General features: G+C 35.8%; 1 protein-coding gene across 2 annotated transcripts in view; it reads left to right on the top strand.

The window, feature by feature from the left end:
* Window positions 1–25,769, top strand: part of COL1A2 (collagen type I alpha 2 chain) — a 50,949-nt gene that overhangs the window by 15,884 nt on the left and 9,296 nt on the right. Inside the window, exons 11-41 of one of the 2 annotated variants that reach the window (XM_039341494.1) lie at window positions 340–393; window positions 1,041–1,094; window positions 2,515–2,559; window positions 3,264–3,317; window positions 3,418–3,462; window positions 4,470–4,523; window positions 5,958–6,056; window positions 6,327–6,371; window positions 6,493–6,591; window positions 7,539–7,592; window positions 7,701–7,808; window positions 8,802–8,855; window positions 8,985–9,083; window positions 9,624–9,677; window positions 10,046–10,144; window positions 11,281–11,334; window positions 12,046–12,099; window positions 12,187–12,240; window positions 13,040–13,093; window positions 14,757–14,801; window positions 15,679–15,777; window positions 16,956–17,063; window positions 18,703–18,756; window positions 19,523–19,576; window positions 20,793–20,846; window positions 20,961–21,014; window positions 21,140–21,247; window positions 22,064–22,117; window positions 22,213–22,266; window positions 23,412–23,573; window positions 25,422–25,529. In XM_039341494.1, coding sequence (XP_039197428.1) covers window positions 340–393; window positions 1,041–1,094; window positions 2,515–2,559; window positions 3,264–3,317; window positions 3,418–3,462; window positions 4,470–4,523; window positions 5,958–6,056; window positions 6,327–6,371; window positions 6,493–6,591; window positions 7,539–7,592; window positions 7,701–7,808; window positions 8,802–8,855; window positions 8,985–9,083; window positions 9,624–9,677; window positions 10,046–10,144; window positions 11,281–11,334; window positions 12,046–12,099; window positions 12,187–12,240; window positions 13,040–13,093; window positions 14,757–14,801; window positions 15,679–15,777; window positions 16,956–17,063; window positions 18,703–18,756; window positions 19,523–19,576; window positions 20,793–20,846; window positions 20,961–21,014; window positions 21,140–21,247; window positions 22,064–22,117; window positions 22,213–22,266; window positions 23,412–23,573; window positions 25,422–25,529 — 2,187 coding nt within the window. The remainder of the gene's footprint in view (window positions 1–339; window positions 394–1,040; window positions 1,095–2,514; window positions 2,560–3,263; window positions 3,318–3,417; window positions 3,463–4,469; window positions 4,524–5,957; window positions 6,057–6,326; window positions 6,372–6,492; window positions 6,592–7,538; window positions 7,593–7,700; window positions 7,809–8,801; window positions 8,856–8,984; window positions 9,084–9,623; window positions 9,678–10,045; window positions 10,145–11,280; window positions 11,335–12,045; window positions 12,100–12,186; window positions 12,241–13,039; window positions 13,094–14,756; window positions 14,802–15,678; window positions 15,778–16,955; window positions 17,064–18,702; window positions 18,757–19,522; window positions 19,577–20,792; window positions 20,847–20,960; window positions 21,015–21,139; window positions 21,248–22,063; window positions 22,118–22,212; window positions 22,267–23,411; window positions 23,574–25,421; window positions 25,530–25,769) is intronic. The other variant, XM_039341495.1, reaches the window with a different exon arrangement.

The raw sequence follows: 25,769 nt of genomic DNA, 5'->3' as shown, positions 1-25,769 counted from the left end.
ACATCTCAGAAGTAAACATAGCAACATTGTTTGACTTTCTCTCATGCAATTTATAGAAACAGAAAACAGAGAGATTGGATTAGCATTCTGACAAACAGTCTTATATTTGAACTGTTAACCCTGTAAAAGCACAAAGTCATTTTTTAACCTCATTTGATAAGATATTCAGTTTGTAAACTTGTTCCCGGATTGATACCAAAGGTCCTGTGCTACATTTCAGACAGATCAGTTTCCTAATCAGTCCATTATATCAGTTTTACATGTTGTGTAAATAAGATGTAAAGTTGTGTAAAGTTATTTACACAGATTAAGCCTATTTTCCTGTGTGTTTTTTTCAAGGGTACTCGTGGCTTTCCTGGAACTTCTGGTCTGCCTGGATTCAAAGGAATAAGGGTGAGTGTTTTATAGAGATGCAGGGGAACCTATTAAAAGGGTGACACCTTAGAAGATATTATGTACAACTGTTCCTCTAAGATCAGAGATGCAAATAACTCCTAAAATTTTAGAGCACATTTACAGAATATGTTATCATCATGCCCTCAGGATACCAGAACTGGAGAATCATGAAATGTACAGCAAATAATATATTTCTTGTAACTGTAAAATGTACCCTTTGTTATTAATAAGAGAATTACTATTTATCCTGTTTCCTGCACCTGTCAAAAGCAATAGTTTTCATACAGATCGGAACTGTCCATAACCATTGTACTCTTAGCTACACTAGCAGGATAATGTTTAAAGCACTAGTTTCCTAATAATATCAGCAAAGAATTCAGTGAGACATCAGCAATGCATTCTGATCGGCCATCTTGGAGAGGGACAAATAGAGGAAATTATAATGCTCATTCTTTCTATAAAATTTCATTCATGCATCCAGGAAGGGGGGGAGGAAGGAAGGAATAGCGGGACTATGAAATTATAAAGTTGAAGCTTCATCTAAATAACGTGTGAAGCTTCTTTCTTTGAATGCATATCATTTAAAAATATTGTTCTAGATTTTTTATTTATATTACATAAAAGTAAATGTTTCTCCATAACAGGGACACAATGGTTTGGATGGTCGCAAAGGAGAACCTGGTGCTGCCGGTAACAAGGTAAAGTAATTATTATAAATAATTTCTGAAAATATGTACTGGAGACCCGTAAGATCAAGGTAAATGCACTGAGAGACGCAGAAAAGGTCCTTGCTGATAAAGATTTTAGTACAAAATCCTGTTTCAAAAGAATAAAGACTCAAAAATTCTACAGTTCTAGAAATCTCATATATAAGTATTTATAGTGAGAGAGAGCAAAAAAATATACACATGGTGTCGCAATCATGTATTTACTTTCTTTAGAATAAAAACAAATGAATTATTTGAATAGATAAATGCATACAGAGAATTAGATACTAAGAAGCAATAAAAGCAACAAGGCTCAAGGTTACCACCTGATCTTGAGATTAGATAGCAAAAATCTTGCAAGGAGTGAGGCAGACAATAAAATATTTCAGATTTCCTTTATGACAAGTAATCATATTCATTAATTTATTCATTACTTTCTCCAGTTTGTCCACAAAGTAGTGTGAGGGTGGAAATACAACCTGGAATGTATTGATTCCAGTATTAATTATTGGCCTGAGGTGTCAGATTTAATTATACAACATACTATGCTTGTCTAGACATTACTTTTAGAGTATATCCTGGTTTTCCCTTAAGTTATATCACAGTGAGCTTTTGTAAATACGTTCAAGAGACTTTTTTCAAGTTAAAGCAAATATTGTTTTGACTGAAAGCTTAAAAAAATGCAGTAGGTAAAAATCAAATCTTTCTAACAAATTAAATACGTATTTGGATTTTGTTATATTCTTGAAAATATGTAGTGATGACCATGTGTAGATCCATCTTATGTTATATATTTTGTTTCTCTGTTGAAATCAATAAGAGAATCCTAATTGCAGGGAAGTTCTAGCAAGCTCTCATGCTTCTAAAATGGGCCTTATCGGTTCAATAGCCATCAAATAGAAAGACTGGATAACATCTCTATATATTAACTAAACTGTATCGAGAGCTAAACTATTCAGTACAGCTGTGATATTGAACTTTTAGCCATTGAAATTATTGAAATCATATATCCCATTTATATGAATGTGACTGAATTGGAGCTTAGTTCTCCCATTGCTGGGAAATTCTGGGTTGACTAGATTGCCTGGGTAACAGCCAGTATTTACTGTGTCCTTTTTATAGGGTTTTTAAATGTATAATTAAGTATCTTAATATAAGCTTTGTTTGATATTAATATTACTAAGTGTATGGTTGGTTGCACAGTCAACCAGGTGATTAAAAGTGGATTGGGGCATTATTATCCATCTATCGAGTCATTTCCAAGGAACTGAGATAGTGATTGATAATGATGGTGATGATTTCATTTTGCATTTAGATTTTAGAAGCATCAGCCTAAATTTTCTAGCACTTTTTCAAATATATCTGTAGTAATCTAATACAAATGTTCACAAGATGTATTTGCTCTTTACAGGGTGAACCTGGTGCCCCTGGTGAAAATGGTACCCCAGGACAAGCTGTGAGTGTTTTCTCTTACATAACTTACATAGGATTACATTTATAGATTAGAATAGAATATAATTGGCCAAGTGTGGTTGGACACACAAGGAATTTGTCTCTGGTGCATAAGCTCTCAGTGTACATACAAGCAACAGGTGATAAATTATGATCATAATCAACATAAAAATACATTCATCATCATAAGATACAACTCTTAATGATAGTCATAGGACACTAAATTAGCAAACAACATAGATCATACTAGGATACTAAATAAATCAGTTATAAATATAAATATAAATCATAAGATACAAGCAACAAAGGTATAGTCATAAGGAGATAGTAATAGGAAAGATGAGATGAATAATAGTAATACAGCATTACTAGGCAGTTCGATAGATTGTAGGAATTAGCTGTTTAACAGGGTGATGGCATGAGGAAAAAAACTGCCCTTGTGTCTAGTTGTTTTGGTGAGCGAAGTTCTATAGCATCGTTTTGAGGGAAGAAGTTGAAACAGTTTATGCCCAGGATATGAGGGGTCTGTAGATATTTTCACAATTCTCTTTCTTGCTTGTGCAGTACACAGGTTATAACATATTTTAAAACAACATTTATTAATCTCAATTTTATTGCCCCCAGTAATGGTACCCAAGAAAATTAATGATACTATTCTTATGTATGTACTACGCCTTATTAAATAATTTGCATGTACTTTGCTTTCAGGGTGCTCGTGGTCTTCCTGGTGAAAGAGGAAGAGTTGGTGCTCCTGGCTCAGTTGTAAGTTATTTTCTTCCTGTGCAACAGGGTCTTAATTTAGTGTGTGTATGATTATTTTATTCTATACCAGGAATTTAAAATTGACATTTATTTTCTTTAGGGTGCTCGTGGCAGTGATGGAAGCGTTGGCCCTGTTGGTTCTGCCGTAAGTCCAGTTATCTTCTTATTCTTACTTTGAATGATGCAATCAGTGAACTTTACTGGGTCTACCTCAGTAATCTGTTTCACCCCTTTCCCCCCCTTTATTTAGTGCATAGCAGGGAGTTTTCAAAGCAATTTTCAGTTATTTCCAAATGTGTATCAAGTATTTTCATTTCTATACTATTTATTGTGGCATTAAACAATGAAGGTCATATTTAAAAAGTGATATTTTGTATTTTGAATTAATGCTAGCACAGTTTAAGACAGGTGTTACTTCTTGGCATTTTGGAAATGAAATATTATCAAGTCTCATTCTTAGGGAAATTCTAGAGACTGTCTTCTTCCTGGATAAGTCAAGAAATAATTGAATTCCAACCATACCTTTATGTTTACAAAGAATATCTTAATTTTTAAAAAGGCACATTACATTTTTAAGCAAACTCCTTACACACTACTAGCTTTGCATGACTTTCTCAACATTGATTTTAGCTTATATTTACTCTTTCATCTGTAATCAAACCCATCTAAGTTGCTATTCGGACCCTAGAGACAAACCTCAGCTAAAAGCAGGTTCTGTTGGAAGTTCACAATATATTGAAGTGAATCTTGAGGAAGAATGTGGTTTCCTGGTATTCCATGATATCGCAATCCATGATATTTCAGTAGGAATAAAACACTAGTTTTTTAAGCTTGAAACTCTTTCAAGGAGCCAACAACCTCAGCTTTTCCTGGCTGGCATTGCCACCACATCACTGCTATACCTGCTTCAAAAAGATTTTGAAATGATTTCAGAACACTTTTCTTCTCTTATAATATTTCATACTCACATTTTTCCTTCCTATGTTCATGCTAGTGAATTATTATTTCAGTAAAAATATTTGTGCCACTCCATTTAAACTATATCTTAGCCACTCCATTAGATGTACCAGGCTTAATTCCTGTTTTATCTACTTTAGATAGGTTCTTCTAACTGTAGATGACTAATCCTTTGCTTTGTCTTTTATCTTGCAGGGCCCTATTGGTGCTGCTGGTCCTTCTGGATTCCCCGGTGCTCCTGGAGCCAAGGTATGAACATGCTTCAGAATGAGAAAATACCTAGAAAATCCTTCTTAACTAGATCCTCAGATACAGAGTTGGCACATCAAGAACAAACTACTTTTAAACAAAGACATCTAAAGTTATATAGTTTAGAAGAAAAGAGAGAGTTTCCAGTTACTAACAATTCTCCACTGTTAGTCTCACATTTTTGAAAAAAAGAGTTTTGATGAGTGTATCTCTATTTTTAAAGGATCTTTAAAGTAAAAAGTTTCTTTGGAGATTATGTGATAGACTACTGGGTTGCTTCTGTATATAAAGAAGCCTTGTCAGTCATCGTAACAACATGGCATCCATTTCAAACATCTAAAGGTTAATCAGCTCTCCAAATCTGCTTTGTTATAGAGCCATCCCCCATTACTCTAGTATTGTATCCTTTAAAATTATAATTGCAGGAAAGGGGGGATGAAATGAGGTAATTATTTTTCATAGTTCCATCTTTTCTCCCCACTTCATAAAATAAGAGCTGCATATAATTCTGTTTGCTTTTCTGTCAGTCATCATTACATTGTTGTTATATAATTATTTACCTGTGTATTTTAAATACAATAGGTATTTTGAAATGCAATAAATCCTATGATGCAAATATAAATGTAAGGATATAGATATGTTTTAAATATTTATTAGCTTTTAATTTCTCAAACAATACTATGCTTGAGACAGGAATGTCATATACATGTCATTTTGTTTTCTAAACTAAATAGTAAAATGGCTGTAGTAATAATTTTTCATTTCATTGATAGATACAATATGATATTGCCATTGATACACTCTACTCATTGATAGATTTAAAGCACTAAATTTTACCTATCCCTTTAACAATTTTACTAAATTTCAAGAAGTTTGTAAAAAGAAAAAAAATGCATAAAAGAAAAGAAAATGTGTACATAGTCACATTAAAATATCTGGGAAATAAATACCTTTTAAGCTATCTTCTAAACCAGGGGTAGGCAACCTTGGCTCTTTTATGACTCGTGGACTTCAACTCCCAGAATTCCTGAGCCAGCTGGCTCAGGAATTCTGGGAGTTGAAGTCCACGAGTCATAAAAGAGCCAAGGTTGCCTACCCCTATTCTAAACTATAAAAGAATGCCTCAATTCTAGCAAATGGTTTGTATTTTCTGCATCAGGGAAAAATAAATGTTGCTGATGTTGGACAAATCATGATGAAACCTGCAAACAGTGCCCCATTGAGAACACTGAGTGTGGAACAGACTGTCAAGGAGTAGATGGTCTGGATTTAAGTAACATTGGGCTTTTGCATCAAATTGAGTAGCTTGAATTGGACTATGAGGTCACGAGTAGAGCAGTGCAGATAATTTACACTAAGTTATCACTAATTTGCACTAAAGCAAACTACATCCATCAATCCAAAACTGATCAGTGTCTGATCTCTTTCTGAAAGGGTGAAATCGGTTCTGCTGGAAATGCTGGCCCAAGTGGACCTGCTGGTCCTCGTGGTGATATTGGACTCCCTGGCGCTGCTGGACCTGTTGGCCCTGCTGTAAGTGACTCTGCCATTGATATTATAAATTTGGCTGGGGAATTCTGGGATGTCCACCCATCTTAAAGTTGCTGAGATTGAGAAACACTATTTTAGATCAACTATTTCCAACTTGAAACTTTACTTCAAGAATATTACTACAGAATTCCTAGCCAATATGAATTCTGGGAGTAGCTTTAGTTTCAATAAATTGGATCCCACAAACATGAACTTATGATCCTATACTTTTGTAAGAACAATTAACTTCATATGCTTTGCTTTCTTTTTTAGGGTAACCCTGGTGCCAATGGCCTTTCTGGTGCTAAAGGTGCTGCTGTACGTATGCTTGTGTTGAAACAAATATTTCTGTGTTCCTATGGGGAAGATCACTCTTGGAGTTGCAGAGATGATCCTAGCATTGTAATGCGGTTTCTCTTTTTTCTTCCTTTTGGGACAGGGTCTTCCTGGTGTGGCTGGTGCTCCTGGCCTGCCTGGTCCTCGTGGTATACCTGGTCCAGCTGGTGCTGCTGGTGCAGCTGGTGCAAGAGGACTTGCTGTAAGTTGTCTTAAATGCACTTAAATCATTTTCTATCTGCTGCTTTTTCAAAGCCTGAAGTGCCCAGTTTTAGCAGTGAATGTTTTAACTGGCTATTAGACTTGCATCTGTTCTCTAAACCTACACTCATCCTCTGGATAAAAGCTATTTAAATGGTACACAAACTGACAGATTTTCAATATTATTAATATTCTGCATCTAGATTTAATATGGCTGCATCTCTAAAAGGTTTTAAAATATATAATTTATTAAATTCATGAAGCCCAGCACTATTCTTCCCAAGTATTTTATGAAGGAGGCCTTGCGGTTGTTTCTCCATGTTCAATTAGCTAATATAATCAAGTTCACAGCTGACCACTTGATTATGCACAATTGTGGTATATAGTGAAAACAGTCTCCTCTATTAGGTTATTATGGCTTAGTCCTGTCTTAAATGCATAATGTATAAGGATCCTATTTTCCACCAAGATTTCTACACAGTTTGAGTCCATACTGTAAGCTTATATAATTATCTTTAAATTCTGAAAATTTAAAGGAATCCCACCATCATGTTGTTCAATCCTGGCAGAAGTCATATTTTAAATTCAGCACTTCATACATACATGATACATAAACAATATTTCTTATTTTCCCTTTAACTCATCTCTTTCTTCTCATCTCTGAATGAGTACATTTTCTAAGCCAGGACTGAAATTAGTATAAATCAAAGTATAATGAAATATAATTTTGCTAAAATGAATAGATAAAAGCAGAGAATATTTTGTTTAAAGATGCCTGTTTTGGCCCACTCCCTTAAAATTCAAACAGTAATCCAAACTAGAATCGATTGGTATGGGTGAATGCATGATTTTTAAACATAGCTTTTTCCATTACGGTTCTTGAAAAAATATGTACCTAGAGAGAAACCAAAGTACACTTCTCTGATATTTTGTTCTGTTTGGTTCTAGGGTGAACCAGGTCCACCTGGATCCAAGGGAGAGACTGGTAACAAGGGTGAACCTGTGAGTATTATAACAATATGAAAAATCTTTAATTTTCAAAATGTCTTTTCATCCAAGTGAACTGGGTTAACAAGCTAATGACTTTTCTGCTCTCTTTACCACCCACAGGGTGTTGCTGGCCCAGCTGGTCCTGCTGGTCCATCTGGTGAGGAAGGCAAAAAGGGTCCCAATGGTGAACCTGGCTCCTCTGGTCTACCAGGATCTGCAGGTTTAAGAGTAAGTCTCTTGCATACTGTAAAAATAATGATTTAAAAATATTTGGAAAATCAGTAAGAAGAATTCTATAGTGCAAGTCCTTTATGAAAAGCATATTAAGTCTCCTGGAAGTTACAAAACCAGATAGGTGATCAGAAAAACTTCCCAGAATTATATAGTGGTTAAGTGTAAGACATTCCTAGAAAGATCTGATTTCAGTTCCCCATCTGATAATGGAGATCAGTGTGTGACCTCTATTACATCTTATTATGACTCTAATAATGCAATGAGGAAAAACTTTCCCTTTGCACTGCTGGCTCTGACCTCAAGGCACCCAACAGACTAAAGAGGATTTCTTCCTTTATATGTAAAATGTGTTGCAAGCTCATGGTAATTGCAGAGTTTGATAGGACCAGGTTTCTAACTGAAAGGTCCCAGATACCAAGGAAAAAAAGACAATAAAATAAGAGAATTGGGGATAATGTCCTGTGTGTTAAATTCTTGTGAATGCCATAGTACATTTATTTTGCATTTATTATGCACAATGTCCAAACCTTCACAATTTTAGAAATGAATTATTATATGATCTATTTCTCTCCCAACATACGATTGTTAGTCTCCTGAACTGATTCTGAGAAAAGAAGCAATGCACATAAACAAATAATGAATAAAAATAAGTAATGGACATACATTCATGCCTAATACAACCTACTTATGCTCATGCTGAAGTCATATCTTCCATATCATGATGTTTTAAATTTTACTATGCTATAATCCATAAAGATACTAAAAGCTGAATCTTGGAAAGACTCACTTTTCAGTTTCAGTCCCATTTGTTGAATTCAAGTTCAAGGATAAAATACAGGAAAACTAACATTTTGGATCTTTCATAATGTCTCTCTTTCCACTGAACAAAGAGACCTCCTTTATATGTTCCAATGTAAATGCTAATGCCTTATGTATTGTTTACTGAAGTCCTTTTCTAGTTCTGATCAAAAGTTGTTTCTTTCATAGGGTGTACCTGGATCTCGTGGTCTCCCAGGATCTGATGGAAGAGCTGGTGGTTTAGTAAGTTTTCAAATTTTTTATAATCAGTTTTATATTTTAATCAAATAACCCCCCCCCTCTATCCTATCCCATAAAGCCAGCCAGTGGATTGCTAGTGTTGTGTCCTAATGCAAGCTTCTTCCTTTGTAGGGCCTGCCTGGCAGTCGTGGTGCGACTGGTCCTGCTGGTGCTAAAGGTCCCAGCGGTGACACAGGTCGTCCTGGTGAGCCTGGTCTCATGGGTGCAAGAGTAAGTAAAGATGACGATGTTATGAAATCAATGAGTAGTTTTAGATAGCAGCTGGGTTCTGAACTTACATGGGCTTTTTTCATTTTCCCAATGGCCAATTTTAAAAACAATATTCTTAAGAAAATGTTGATCAGATATAATAAAGTGTTATTCTGTACATTCATAACCTTATCTGCCTCCCATACTTCCCCCTTAAAGCAGGTTATTCCTCTTCTGGTTTTAGAAATGTGAAGCTGAAGTTTCAGGCTTATATACATTATGTTGTATTCTTATGCTCTCTTCCCCAGCAGAAAGTCATACTGAACTGAATAATGGTGGGCGGTGTTACTTTTAAATATATTTGCACAATTTTGGCAAATAAATCTAACTGAAGTAGGGCATCTCTAGATAACATCTTTTTTTGATAAACAGAACACTGCATTATATTACATTTATACCCATATTTAAATATGCGCATTGAGTGAAATTAAGTTTCCCATACCAGTTTTAAGTGACTCAAAAGACACATTAAAGCTAAATACTGTATCTCTGCTTATTTAGGGTTTCCCAGGACAGTCTGGAAGCCCAGGTCCAGCTGGAAAAGAAGGTCCTCCTGTAAGTATCTTCCTCCCCTTTGTTCTGCAAAGATTGAACAGTAGATACATAGATATTTTAAATGCATTTTCTGGGTAGCATTTATATTTAATATTGATGTTTTTGTACTAAGCTTTAATATTTGAATCCTATTTTTCTGAGATATTTTTTTAAAAAATATGGAATGTTCAAGAATTAATAATTAAGCCATGACTAGAATTGCATTTATATGTATATCGAACCTAAGCAATAGCTGTGTAGCCAAAGCTACTCATTTAATGTTTATTAAAAAAAATTAGTTATGTAGTGGCTTGCTCTCAATGGATGCACAATATTCAAGCAGTGATACTATATACTACAATGCAAGATATGAACTTTTCTTCCTGCAGGGTTCTTCTGGACCTGATGGTCGCCCTGGTCCAACTGGCCCAGCTGGTCCACGAGGTGAACCTGGAAATATCGGATTCCCAGGACCAAAAGGTCCAAATGTAAGTACTGTACAATAGAGTATTATGATATTGACAAAAAACACATGTTTATAGCCTCAGTTTTATGGCACCCCACTGAATGACACCTCAGCTGTGCATACCAGAAGTACCTATACTACTCTAGTGTTAAAACATTTGTCTTACTTGACACCACTTTGCTGATCAAAAGTGCTTTGGATTTAGTTGGTAATCCCATTTATGAAATCCTCTATTTTCCTTTCTCATTTTAATTCTTTACCAAGGAAAGGGCTGAGCCTCACTATGAGGAATTTATTTTCAGCTTAATGCTTATTTTAATTGTAAACCACCTATTGTTTTAACTGATGGTGGGTTTCAATTACATTTTCTTTCTCTTTTTTTTTTCATTTTGGAGTATGTATGTGTGTGTGATGTTTTAATTTTTTTTCCAGTGCTTGAATAAGGAATTGTGTGGATATAACATTTATTTGTATTCATTTATTTCATAGTTATAGCAAACATGTTACCTAAATCTTGCTTGGGTGTGAATCAACATGCTCAATACCATTGAACTAGAACAAAATGGCAAATATGTTAAAACCATAGTGGAATAAATTGCTTAGGAGAGCTATGGAACCGTTGTAACCTTGTACTTGAGGCAACTTCTCCCTTAGATAAATATAACAGCTGATTAGAGGAGTGATGATTTGTCATTTCTCTTTCAATTCTGCATTTACATGATTTTGTGGATATATATTTTCATTTTATGTATTTTTTAACTGGGAGGAAGTTCCTCAGGCAATATGCCTGTAAGTGTAGTTCAGGATGTTTTATTCGAGCAGGTGTGGGGAGCTTATCGCTTTGACAATTATTTACTTGCCAGTGGAGGTCTATGCAGGCTTCAGCCTGTGTTGCTGCTTGGTCTTTTATCATAACTCCTAATTTACTCATTCGTTCTTAGTCTGAGAATGGATGAGTCAATAGATAGAAGCCTTAAGCTTCTATCTAAGAGAAACAGCAGATTCAAGATATTCAGCATGCTACGTCTTCTGCTAGAGCAGGCATCTCAAGAAATTCCCAACTGTGCCAACTATAGACACTGTACAAAAAGGTAGAAAACTGGAGCCACTGAAAGTATTGTGTGCAGTAATTTATTTAAATGTGTCTCATTTTATCAGGGTGAACCTGGCAAACCTGGTGACAGGGGCAGTGTGGGTCTGACTGGTTCACAGGTATGCGAGACTAATTTATACCCTACTTTATATCTTTAGTAAAGGAAATGTGATTTACATCAGTTTGCCACTATTTAAGAATCTGCAATAACTGAATAATTTATAAAACAGAAAAAGACTGCTGTATTTATAAATTCTCTGGCAGTAGTCAAATGTTAACATTTTGAATGATTGTTACATGAAATGGAAACAAATACTGTATTCTCTAAGATAGGGGTCTTCAAACTTGCCCCTTTTATGATTTGTGGATTTCAACTCCCAGAATTCCTCAGTCACTGTGTCTGGCTGAGGAATTCTGGGAGTTGAAGTTCAAAAGTCATAAAAGGGCCAAGTTTGAAGACCCCTGCTCTAAGACATCAGTCTGGCATCTGATAAGCTTTAGCTTATTGTATGAAATTAAAAATTTATCCTGCATTATGTTATCTTTTGCCTCCAAGATAATATTTTTAGGGCAGCAATCTACACTAACAGATTGCATTTTAAACCAACGTATAAGACACTAACCTGTTATAATACAATATTGAAGGTTTCTGTATCAGATCTATTAGTGAGAGTTCCATATTCATTAAAAGTAAAGTTTCCCTCATGATGAAATCAGCTCTTAATAATTTCACCAAAATCATGGAAATAATTAAATAAGCAAACAAACAGAGTGTATATTTTAGAATATGATTGTCTACACTATAAACAACTGAAGCTTTGTGGTTCTAGGGTCCTCCTGGTGCTGATGGAAACAATGGAGCTCAGGGTCCACCTGGTCTCACTGTAAGTTCAAGATTAATCCTAGTTAACCTTTGATGCTTCTTTGCCAATGATTTATTTCTCATCATTTGATTTTAATTATTTATTTAGGGCAGTGCAGGTCCAAAAGGTGAAACTGGTCCAGCTGGTGCTCCTGGCTTCCAAGTAAGTAAAGTTAGCTTTTATCCAATATTGCATTTTCTTAATCTGTAATGCTAGAATGGAATAAAGGCTGTTTAAATAATTTTAAATATCTCAATAAATCTTGATGAGTGAAACATAGACAAATGCTTTGCTGAATCTACATTGCTAGTTAGATCATATCTTGCAAAGTGCATTTACTGAAAATAGGCACGCATAAGAGTTCAAATCATTATGCTTCAGTGGCTCAAAGATAATCAGGTTATAAGAATTGAATATACTGTTCTTGATTGACAATAGATACACATATGTTTGCTGTGTAGGACTCTGCAGTGTCTCCAATTCATTTCAGAAGAAGTGTTTTGCAATATACAGGAATGTGAACTCAACCCTGTTTGGCAGCTCATTAAGGAAATTAGATCTGCTTGGAGAGTCACAGACAGGTGCTGTGTTCACATCACTAGGCGTTTTGAAGCATCTCTTTCAAGTCAGATCTGAAGTATTATATTGCTGTGTTTACCATATCCAGCCTTAGTGGATGAGACCAAGTCATGGAAGGACTTGGCGGGGGTGGGGGGAATTAGTTGCAGAGAAACTGAGATATCACATATTGTGATTACTTTCATGTAGAAGGCTGGTTTTAAAAGGGAACTTTTGCTTTCCTATTCAAAACTCAAGAATGAATAAGATAGAATAGAGGACAGGGACTGGGACAAATGAAAATATTTTTTTATAACATGACCTGTGGTTTCCCTTATCTACAGCACGTAAACAAATTACAAGGGATTGTTTTTTCTTCATCTGTTCATTTATTTTTCTGTAGGGCCTTCCTGGTCCCTCTGGTCCAGTTGGTGAAGCTGGCAAACCAGGTGAAAGAGTAAGTAGTAAAGTAATTCAGATTATCCCTCATGGTTTAATGAAGAAAATTCTACTGTGATTTAACACAATTTTTTTAACATGCATTGTGTTCAGTAATTTGGTCTTTCCAAGTCTGATCCTTCCAAGGATCTTCCATCGTCCTCAGATCCTGGAGCCATTAGGAAATTATACAAAAAAAAATGGAGATTGAGGGAGTGATTATGTCCCTTGGGAAGACATACTTCATAAAGTGTTTGAGACCTAGCAGTGAGTCTTCCGTTTCTCTGTTATAATCTAAAATCAGTGAAAATAGCCTATCAGGTAAATATTTCCTCAGCTTTATTTGAAATTCCCCTTTCTCATATGAAAAAGATTTCATATACTTGCCTACCCGTCTTCTGTCAAATTGGAGAAGCAAAGTAACTGCTTCTTTTTGTCCTGTGAAACAGAAAACAAAATCCTATCATTTTAAAATCAGGTCTGTTAAAACAAATCCACTGGCTTAGTTTATTTTCTTATTTTAGACAGCCTTCAATAAGTGCCATATGCATTGGACCCAAGTCTTTTCTTATCTCCAGAGTTTCCCTTCCTTTTAATCTCACAATTAAGACTAAAGTCTCCTGGTTTCTTATATTCCTGGAAACTAAGTTGGACCTGGTGACTTCGCTGATTTGTCCATGTAATTTTCATGCAACAATACAATGGTTTGCCATTGCAAACCCTTAGAATATTTTTCAACTTCCTTATGTGGTGATTTCCTGCCAGAAAATCCAAGTAATAATCATAACCAGCACCATTTAACTTTTTGAGATCAACCAAGATGCACTTAAGCACTGCAGTATTCTTGAGTGAATTTCACAGCAACCCTGGAAAATCAGTCTTGAATCAGTTTTGAATCTTGCGTACCCGTTCACTTGACATCCCTCAACTTATCACATCTTCCCTAGCTTCAGCTCTAAGAGAATTAAAATTCCCAGAATTCCCAAATAACATGGCATTTGGCCAACTAAGTGAGAATCCTGGGGATTGTAGCCCCAATGCATCTAGAGGGCACCAGATTAGAGAATTCTGTTCTAACAACTATGCCACACAAATATTATATTCCACCATAAAGTCAAGCAGAATTTTAAAAATGGATATGGTTCTCTTTCTGCTGTACTAAGCAGCACTTTAGTGGACAAGGACTGAATTTAAATTATTAATTTAATTCAATTTGGAGGTGACTCAAAGGACACATAGTTGATCAGGATGTACGGCAAATGCAGACAAGAATGGGTTTTCAGCAGGAATTCAAGAGGACTTTTGTGTTCGTTTTTCAAATGCCATATGCCTATTTTAGGACTAATATTATAATTTTCATATATTACTACCTCAGAATGGTAAACAGGCTGTGCTGCCAATTTTCAGCAATCATATCCAAAGATTTTCTATGCTATTTGGATAACAAGTATCTCTCCCCACCCACTATTCACAAGTTATTCTGAATTGTCCTGAATTACAACAAATACTCTGGCAGAAAGTATAGTTTTACTCCTTTTAGTGACCTGGTCTATCTCTATCTATTGCCTTTTATCTTCCTGGATGAAAATATCTTTAGATCTCAGAATATCAAATGAATTCTGAGGCAGTGATAAGAAAATCTTTTTAAAGAATGCCGTAACAAATCTTTCTTTTGTGCCTAGGGTGCTCATGGTGACTTTGGTCTCCCTGGTCCTGCTGGCGCAAGAGTAAGTATATATTCTTCTGTATTTTAATATTTTTTTCATGTTGTATTTGAAATATAGTAGAATGTACTATTAGGTAGTATTGTACTATAATTTGAAAGTGTGAGTATATAATTTCCTTATGTTGTAGAAATCAATATTTTAAGATGAGTTCTTATATAGAAAAGTAGTTCTATCCTATAGATTTTTCTGAACTTGACTGTAATCATTTTCTAAAGAGTCTTATAGAGAAATCTAAATATTGAGATAATATTTCTATTGTTGCATTATTTAATGTGATTTATAAGTTTAGTGTGTAATGTACATTTAGTAGGACCCAGAACAAATTAACACTCTAAATAAGTAGGCATTTTCCAGATTTGGCTGTACTTTCATTAAATACTTTTTATGACCAACTCAGACCCCACTAATAATATATATTCATCCAGAGATAGCCTGCACAGATATTAAATATTAGGTCTGCATAATGATAGATCACATTGGAAAAATTAAGGTGTGAACTGACCAGGACATAGATCTAGATACTTTTTGATCTAGGAGCAAAACCAGAAGTGAATCCCATTGGTCTAATTGAACTTTATTTCTGAATCAAAGTCTATCTGGGATTTTGAAAATGTAATTGGAAGAATCTCTGGAAATTGTTATGCATATAATCTGAATAAATATTCAAGGCTTATTAAAGTGCCCTCTGCCATCTCTAAATTAAGCTCAATAGACCAGAGATGGACACAGTTAAATCTAAACGAACTTAAGTAGCTGTGACATCTGTATGAACCAAAAAATATAACATATACAGCTTTCCACACCTTTCCAGCTTCTGTATTAATGAGATTGAAGCTATCATGTTGCCATTGATTTTATACTAATCTGCTTCCTTCAGGGCGAACGTGGTGCACCAGGTGAAAGCGGTGCTGTTGGTCCTGCAGGCCCTCTGGGAAGCCGTGGCCCATCAGGTCCAGCAGGTTCTGATGGTAATAAGGTAAGGCAGAAGGAAGGGTTGCTATTTTTCTTAAATCCAGGAGAGGGCAGTGTGAAGGTCTTGTGGGAAGAATCTAGTGGGATGCAGAAAGCAACAACATCTGCATTATTTCTAAAGCACCAAATCTTCATTGTGAAAATAACGTATTCTGTAAATACAGTTTCTGTAAAACTTTCCAGTGTGCAGAATATACAACTGGGAAACATCAAACAATTATTAAGATGGTGAAACAATGTGGCTCAGGTCTTTTTAGTGTGGGCTTTAGTATTTTCAATTAAAAACAGAACTTTAAAATATTACATGTGTAACATCAAGAGTTCCTTCTATGTTAAAAACTTTGGGAACATGCTTTTAAAAGTTCACATTTAATTGTTGCTTAAATAATATCTTGTTATGTAACAGTGATGAATTGTTCTTTGATAAAAGGGACTTGGAAGTCATCAGCTGATCTATACAAAAAAAAGGTCATCTTGGAATGAAAACCTCCTCTAGGGGTACTTAGGAGGGAGAAAAGGGAAATGAAACCTATCACTAGCTTTATAGGAAGAGGACATTTTCAGTAACAGTCTACTACATTTTGTTCTAAACATTTCTGCTTTTCTGAATTTGAGCTGGGAAAGTAAGAGCCAGCCTGCCCCTACTGTAAAAAGAAATAATATCTGTAGTCTATTTTTCTCATCTGTTCTGTATTAAAGCCCTCTTAAATGTAAAACAATCTGAAACAATTCCAATTTGTCTATCAGACTTCCAGTGATATATGTTTAGCATAAATACATAATTAAGATATATTTATCCAATTCTAATCACTTGAAGAATACAAGATAAAAATGTCCTTTAACCTGATGATGATGATGATGATGATGATGATGATGATGATGCCTAATAAATCAATTGCAGGTTATGGACCATAATCTACAATGCTGGTCCAGTGCAAGTTTGTAAAATAGATGATTTTTTTTTTTAATTTTTCAGTCTAGGGTGAGACATTGACTGGACTAGTCTTCAGCTGGCTTCTGGCTCCTAATCTAGCATTTTAACCGTTATATCACACTGGATCTCTAATGCCTTAAATGTCTTAATATTGATTTTCTTGCAAAAATAACAAATGAGAGTAGCAGGAGAAACCTTGCCTGATTTTCTTTTGAGTCCTTAAATCTTTTCCTTTCTTGTTTCACTAGGGTGAACCTGGAGCCGTTGGTGCACTTGGTTCTGCAGGCCCATCTGGTCCTAGTGGAGTCCATGGTGAGAGGGGTGCTGCTGGTAGCCCAGGTGGCAAAGGTGAAAAGGTAAAAGAAAGCTATCCCCCAATTAAGAATACATAATTTACCATCAGTTTTTTCTCAGGGGAAGGGCTATAACTCAACAGTAGTGCACACAGCTTGCCATCAGAACATCCCCAGCATGACCAGAAATAGCAATACCACTTAGACTTATATACAACTTCACAATGTTTTACAGCTCTCTACGCAGTTTGCACAGTCAGCAAATTGCCCCCAACAGTCTGGGTCCTCATTTTACCAATCTCAGAAGGATGGAAGGCCAAGTCAACCTTGAGCCAATGAGAATTGAACTGCCAAACTGCTGGCCATCAGCAGTTAGCGGAATTAGCCTGCAATACCGCATTTGAATCATTGTGCCAGAAATGAATCCTTTCTAAAAGTCTAGCATGTGGGTAGGGGGGGGGGACTTGATCAGGATACACTAATAATCTTGCTCTGGAGCACTTTGTGATGCCAGGAGAACGGGAAGGAGGGGGAAAGCTGAATTGGGGATGTATCCAGAATATGGGATCCCTGATCAAAGACATTTTTGCTCAATTTCTGAAGTAGTCTTTAAGTAGTCCGAAATAGTCTTCACCTTCTACAATGCTCTACCAGTGTGAGCAATGTGCTTAGAATTTACCTGGTTTGTTTTTTATAGTTCTGAGGGCTGGTACATGTGTGAAACCGTATAGTCAATATGTTATATTAAGAAAGGTTAATTGATTAATTAAATTAAGAAAGGTTTCAAATGTTGAGAAAAGACAGAGGAAGAACAGAAGAATACTTTCTAAGACCTAGGAAGAGGGTTTGAGCATAGTTATCATGGAGAGAAGGCAAATAAGGTAGAGGAAATATTGTACCAATCTTCAAATATTTGGAAGGATGTCACACAAAAAAAAGTCAGTCAGGATGTAAAATAATGGATTGAAGTTAAGGAAAGGCAAGTTCCTAATGACCTCTGCAAAACGATAATAACAATTCAGCAGTGGCACTAAGCCCATCCCTTAGTTCATGTATTCAAATTAAGGCTGGATAACCATTTATCAGAAATGTTTTAATTTACATTTTATATTAAATGGGATAGAGCACATGGCTTAAACCAGTGTTTTTGAACTTTAGCAACTTTTTAAGATGTGTGTGAACTTAGTCCCAGCAATTTGGCTGGATCATTTTGGAAATTGAAATCCATACATATTAAAGTTGCTGAGTTTGAGAAATATTGATTTCAACTATCGTTTCCAACTCTTTGTTTCCATATTTTTGTCAGAGAATGCGGCATTGGATAGGTTGAAATCCTTAACTTCTTAATAATTGAGAAATTTAAAACAATGAACTTTTTTTTTAAAAAAAACTAGCCATTTCTTTTAGAAAATTTAAATATTGAAGTGTTTTTAGCAGGTTCACAGTTATTTTGAAACTACATTTCTTTCACCCCAAATCAGAGTGATTGTTTCATCAGTAAATCAATGAATTAGCTGAAATGTCTAACCAAAACAAAATTTAAAAGTAGAAATAATCCCACTTGGAAGACAAAAGAAACAATAAATATTTCAATCACTATCTACATTCTTCATTGTGATTATGTAGGATTTATTTGGAAATCATTATCATATAAAATGTCCCACACTACCTAGGCATAATCACAATTTGTGCTTTATTTCAGGGTCCAACTGGCTTCAGAGGAGATGCTGGAGCAACAGGAAGAGATGGTGGACGGGTAAGCATGTGTCTTTAATTTATTTCCAAGGAACTGTGCAATTCTTCTAGCAACTACAACATGAAAGCTAGCACTTAAAGAAAAATGTAGACTACATGAAATTGGCCTTACCCTTAAGTGATCTTAGCTCAAAGTCAGTAGCAAAATATATAAAAATTGTTTAGAATTTAGATCAGATTACACTTTAATACAAAATGACTGTATTTATTTGTGGAAACTGAAATTAAACGTATTTGAAATTGCCTGGGAAGTTAGGAACATTGATGGGGGGGAGGTAGTAGAAATTAAAAAAAATTAAAATCTTTTTTTTTAAAGCTGTGTAGTATTTTATATTAAACTACTCTATGTTATTGAGGACTTAATACTATCAGTTTAGTGACCCTTCAAAGTTATAACACTAAAAAAATAACTTATGATAAGTGCTCATACTTATGACCTTTGCAGCATCCCTGCAATCACTTAATCAAAATTCAGGTGCTTGACAACCAGGATGTATATACAATTGTTGCAGCATCCTGGGATCATGTGATTGCCATTTGTGACCTTCCCAGCTCACAAGCAAAATCAGTGGGGGAAGACAAATTCATTTAACAACACTTAGCAAACTGCAGCAATTCACTTAACAATTGTGGCAAAAAGGATCATAAAATTGGGCATAACTCCTTTAACAACTGCCTTGCTTAGCATTGAAAACCAGGTCTGAGTTAATTCAAGGACTACTTGTACACTAAACTCATCAAGATCAATTATTTTATTTTATTTTCAGGGAGCCCCTGGTGCTGTTGGTGCCCCAGGACCTGCTGGTGCTTCTGGTGAAAGAGTAATATTTTATTTATTATTAAATTTATGTGCCATCTATCTAGTCTATATTTTTGGATATTTCTTAGGCATATTCCTAGAAAATATGCAGAGTATAGATGTGGAACATTGACATTTATATAGCTAAAGAAGTCATCCTTACTTATTGTTCAGAAATGGTAGGTTTCTGTTCACAGTTTAACATATTAAAACAGTGAGCTGGAACAAAAATAAAGTAGTTGCACATTCATGCCATGATAAAAATAAGGGGAAAATATAATCATGACTAAGTCCCATTGAAATTTCCTGGAGTTTTAATTCATTTTGTTTAATAGATTTTAATATTTAATTTCAGGTCAGTTTATAAAAAGTTACATATCCAAATAAAAAGAAAAGATAAATAGAAATTGCATAGGTGAAAGAACATTTAACCTGATATCTTGGAAGGTGTATTTCTAACTAATAAAGGAGAATATTTATAGCTCAGGGTTGAAGTGAGGGGCCTTTGGTGCTCTTTGAGCTTAGTTGTTTTCTTGCAGACATTTCATTACCCGAACTAGTAACATCATCAGTGCTAACACAAGGGACCCCTCATATATTTCTAAGTTTGCAGCACCAGCATACTGAAACAATCCTTTCTTTAAAGCAGTGGTTTTCAACCTGTGGGTCAGGACCCCATTTGGGGTCGAACGACCATTTCACGGGGGTCCCCTTTTCCTTAGCTGTGCTACTCCCTTTTATTCTATTGGCTTTTGAAAGCCAATAGAATAGACTCTCTTGAATAGAGTCTAATTCTATTGGCTTTCAAAAGCCAATAGGAATTGTCCAGGCTGTCTCTGCCCTGCTGAGCCCGCCAAAAGTCCCATTCTGCAAACGGTGCTGCACCACTTGAGTAGTCCTCAACTTACGACTGGTTGAGTAGTCCTCAACTTACGACCGGTTGGGGGTCGCGGCATTAAAAAGTTTGAGAACCACTGCTTTAATACTGCCCAATATCAATTCCCAGAGTGCCCCAGCCAGCCCACTTTCAGCATTCTCCCAGGATTCTGAGAGTTGAAGCCCATCCATCTTAAAGTGGTCAAGTGTCAACAAACACTGTTCTACAACCTAGCAACAGCTGATCTCAGTGAAGGGGAATATTTGTAGTTCAGGGTTGAAGTGAGGGGCCCTTGGTGCTCTCCAAACTTGGTTGTTTTTTTGCTGATGTTTCATTACCCTGATTTTTTTGTTTCTATTAGGGTGAAAGTGGTTCTTCTGGCCCCGCTGGCCCTGCTGGACCTCGTGGATCCTCTGTAAGTAGTAAAATAATTATATTTTTAAAAAATGACATTAACATTTTTTGGGAATCTTTGAAGTAGAAGAGCAGCTAAAGGTGTCCTTACTTTATTTTTTTCCCCTTACTCTAGGGTGAACGTGGTGAAGGCGGGCCTGCTGGTCCTCCTGGATTTGCTGGTCCTGCTGTAAGTATAAAGAAATACAGTTTTCTTTCTCCAGTTTTTGAGCAGCTAGGTACTTCAGTTGTTTAATTAAATATCTCAACTTCGAATGTCTCAACTTTGAATTTTAATTTTTTTGTTTCTATCAGGGTGCAGCTGGTCAGACAGGTGTTAAAGGAGAAAGAGGACAGAGAGGTCCAAAAGGTGACGTAGGCCCTCAGGGTTCCATTGGTGCTGTCGGTAGTGCTGGTCCTGCTGTAAGTAAACAAAATATTACATTAAATTCTTTACTTTTTGACTATATGATGTAATCTTGATATTTCATATTCACATTCTTGAATCCATTGCTAAGATGTCATAGCACATTTGCTAAGTCTCTGTCTGTCTGTCTGTCTGTCTGTCTGTCTGTCTGTCTGTCTGTCTGTCTCTCTCTCTCTCTCTCTCTCTCTCTCTCTCTCTCTCTCTTTCCCGTACAATATAATTCATAATGACTCACAGCAGTTAACAACATTTTTCACTGCTGGAATAAATAACTTTTTTAAATCAGGTATGATGTAGTGGTTCAAGTTCAAGAAGTTATGATTCCTACTGTAAGCTGTAATTACTCATAAATAATTACAAATTATCTTACATACTAATGAATTTTGCTAACTGGTCATGTAAACATTATTCCAAAGTTATAAACTTTGTGAATTGTCCTGTCAGGTTATATCCTAAAAGGATAGACACATATGAGACCTTTAACACATAGCATCTGTTTTTGGGAAAGAAACCACGTCCACAAACTATCTGTTATTGTGACATTGTTATAAGACAGCTAGGTAGGCAACCTGTAACTCCTAGACAGCAAAAGAATCTGAAACATTTTGTTTCCTACTTGTAATAGCCCTAAGAGAAGTGATTGTTTTATTGTCCTTCTCAACAAAATTTTTCTATTTTCTTAAGCCTGAAGACCATTATGAAATAGGAGCAAATAAGCCAGTCACATAGCTACCATTGATTCTAAAGGAAAACAGGGTCATCTGGAGTACCTCATGAGTCTTATATTAGATGTGCTTTTTTCTTACATATAGGGTCCTGTTGGTCAAGCAGGTCCTTCTGGAGCCCGTGGTGATGGTGGTCCACCTGTAAGTCTGGAAATATATCTTATTTTATCCATTTCACCCATAAAAAATATAGCTTACTCTAAATCCTAATTTTTCTCTTGCTTTTTTTTAAATAGGGTCCCAACGGTTTTCCTGGTAACGCTGGCAGATCCGGACCTCCTGGCCCTGCTGTAAGTAATTCCTGAAGAAATCTCTTTGTAATTCATGTGAAGTAAACACTGCCCAGACCAGTGTTTCTCAGCCTTAAAAACTTTAAATTGTATGAACTTAAACTCCCAGAATTCCCCAGCCAACACTGTCCAGTTGGTTACTTTATTTAACTGAGATTCCTTAGAATTTTTATCAAGCCATTATAATATGAGAAGATTATCCATTATCTTCACTCCATTATTTACCAGTTATTGTACCTAAAATGGTCGGGGCCGTTTCATATCTCAACAGGCAGAGCCAATACCATACTGAAATTAAAGAACCAGTATTTTTTGTGAGCAAACCACAAAAGCAGAATGCAAAAAAGATCTAAATGCGGAAGACAATGAGGATTTCTTTGCTGTTTTACTGTCTATAGTTTCAGTCTCAAAATGACAAGAAACTATGCTATCAGTTTTCACCCATCACGATTGGTAGAACTACTAAGGGGTAAAAAAAAAAAAAAAGGAGGATGTGAATTGCTTATAACCCTAGGAATGTAGGTTGCCTATGCCTGATGTAAAATATATTTTGCCCTATTTTTTCAAAATCAGAAATACCTCAAATCACAGCCCTAATCATTGCAGTCTAACAACCATCATGACCAAAGTGTTCATATAGCCTGCATGTAGTACTGTCCAGGCTCAAATACTAAGCCCTGTGAAACATAGCTGTGACATAGTGTTATAACACAAGTCAGTTTCCATTAAGTGATCATGAACACCTGGCACTTAGGTAGATTTGCTTGAGACCTGACAATCCTACATATAATACTTTGTCTTAATTCACATTTTCCATTAATTCCAGCTGGAGTGGCTCATAATGAGAAACGGTTGGAATTGTAGTTTAGACAGACACATGGATAGGATATATCTATAATATGTAACAAGCCAAATAACAATCAATCTAGATGATTAAAATTCTACCCCTGGAGGACAGTAAATGCTATTTTACAGTAATGTCAAGTTTCCTTTACATACTCATTTGATTCTGTGTAGTTTCTTAAAGCAGAATTACATGCTTAATGAGATCCCATTAGTGTCTCTGTTTACTCTTTGTTTGGATTAATAATTTATTATCTTCTGACTGATGTAGCTATGCAATTACATTATGACTTTATTCCTAGGGTATCACTGGTCCACCTGGCCCCCCTGGTCCTGCCGGCAAAGAGGGAATTAGAGGCCCACGTGGTGATACTGGCCCAATGGGTCGTTCTGGTGAAACTGGCATTGCTGGACCCCCTGGTTTCAGTGGAGAGAAAGGCCCATCAGGAGAAGCTGGCGCTGCTGTAAGTTGTCCATAACACTTTTCAATACTTGTTAGATTTATATCATTCTCCTTTGAGCTTTTTTCCTCTTTCTTCTGATAATTCGTTCTTCACTGAACTTCTTGTGTTTCATGAGAACATACAACTGGTTATTCTAAACAAATAGACACATTTGGATAATGGAGCAAGTATAAACACTTCAGAGTCTTCTGAACTGGTATCCCATGTTATCAATTGGACCACTAAGAGGCGCCATTCTGACCAATTTCATCCTATTGGGATTTATCAGATGTTGGGAACCAGAAGTTATTCTGTAGGATTCAAACACTGTACTGGGAATTGTATTCACAGACTGTCCTAGTTTAGATGGCTATATTTATTTTTTATCTATTTTATTTTTATATTTTTGAATGCCTGCTTTTATTATTTTTAAAAATAACTCAAAGAAGTGAACATACCAAATTCTCCTTTCTCCTTCTATTTTCTCCACCACAAAAACCATGTGAGGTTAGTTGGGCTTGGATTGAGTGACTGCTCAAAGTTACCCAGTCAGTTTTCATGCCTAAGACAGGACTCCCCCACCCCCCACCTCCTTCTTATACAGTACAGCGATATCTATTTATTTGTAAGCCACCTTTATTATTTTTACAAATAACTCAAGGCAGCAAACATATCCAATATACTTCCCCCTCCTATTTTTTTCCACAACAACAATTCTATGAGGTGGCCTGGACTGAGAGAGAATAATTGGCCCAAAATCATTCAGCTGGCTTTACTAACCAGAACATTAGTCTTAGGAACTATTCAGATTATCACTCAGCTGCTGCAAGAAGGTCTGTGTAGACATACAATCTAGCTTTTATGTTAACCTCTCAGAACCAAGAAAATAGATGTAGTAAAATAATGCAAAGGGTTCTGTGACTTCAATTTCTGTTGTTTTATCTGCAAAAATATTTCACTTTGTATGTAATGTTTTTATTTATTTGTTTGTTTCATGTTTCTAGACCACCATCTCCCTTAAGGGAGGGAGCCAGTAAGCCATGATATTTTATAATTCCATCATTTATTTGAATATGTTCTTACAATGGAGCATGGATTAGAAAGCTAGCTGACCATTATCATTAGGAGTGCTGTTAGAGTTTTCCATGTTTCTGGGGAAAACCTGTTTCCAGAGTTCCAAATTACAACCTTCATTTTAATAATGATAGCAATTCCTTTTCTGCACACTGCAAATAAGGCCAATAATCTCAAGAGTGAGAATATAAGCATGCCAGAAGAATTTTTTCCTTAGTTCATAATGGTAGCCAACTGCATCAGGCACAGGTGGGCTTCAGTCCCCAGCAAGCAATGCTTCTTGCAATGCCACTGTCATTCATTGGAATTACAGGGAAAAAAATGATTCAGAGAATGCAGACCATATTATTTCATAATATTTTTCCCAGTGAAGGTGCATAGCCAAGGAACTTGCAAAATACATTTAAAAGAAATAAGGATGTTTAAGGATGTTCTGTCTCAATGCATAATTTTCCTTCTAATATAAGATAGTCATGACCTAGATTGACCCACAGGGCGGGTGATCATAATTTATCATGCTGAAGGTGGTCTGTCAGCAAAAATTGTTTTATTTTTTATAAAACTGGGCACAGTATTGTACTTGACTTGTAAAAGAACTATTTTGAATGTATTTATTAATAAATCAATCCTTCTTATTTCTTCATGCACATGCTTTCATAAGTTCACATAGAAAATGGTTTTTAAGGCAATACAGAATGTTTATTTGTTTGAAGATGGCTGGATGCTAAAACGGACTAATGTGCTAATCTGTTATACATTCTAAAAAATTTTTTTTATGTTCCCCTTTTTCTTCAGGGTCCTCCTGGCTCCTCAGGTCCTCAAGGTATCCTTGGAGCACCTGGTATCCTTGGTCTTCCAGGCTCTAGAGGAGAACGTGGTCTTCCAGGCTTGTCTGGAGCACTTGTGAGTATCATCTTTGCCAAATTTGCCAATAGGAGAGGTATTTGATTGGATTAAATAGCAATTGCAAAAAATTAACTGCTTGTCCTATTGACAGCTGATGTTCAACCCTACCGGTCACATTGAAGCACATATTGGTTTATAGGCCTCACTAGTGGCAAAGACAGATCTAGGCAAGAGAAGGAGTTGTTATAGATTTGTGCAAATTAGCATATGCAAGTGATTGGGAAGAGTAGCAAGGTA

Source organism: Crotalus tigris, unplaced genomic scaffold, assembly GCF_016545835.1.
Source record: "Crotalus tigris isolate CLP2741 ecotype Arizona unplaced genomic scaffold, ASM1654583v1 scf7180000017765.3138416, whole genome shotgun sequence".
Classification (NCBI taxonomy): domain Eukaryota; kingdom Metazoa; phylum Chordata; class Lepidosauria; order Squamata; family Viperidae; genus Crotalus; species Crotalus tigris.
Note: the sequence above shows the minus strand (reverse complement) of the source record. Positions and strands in the feature narration are given on the sequence as shown.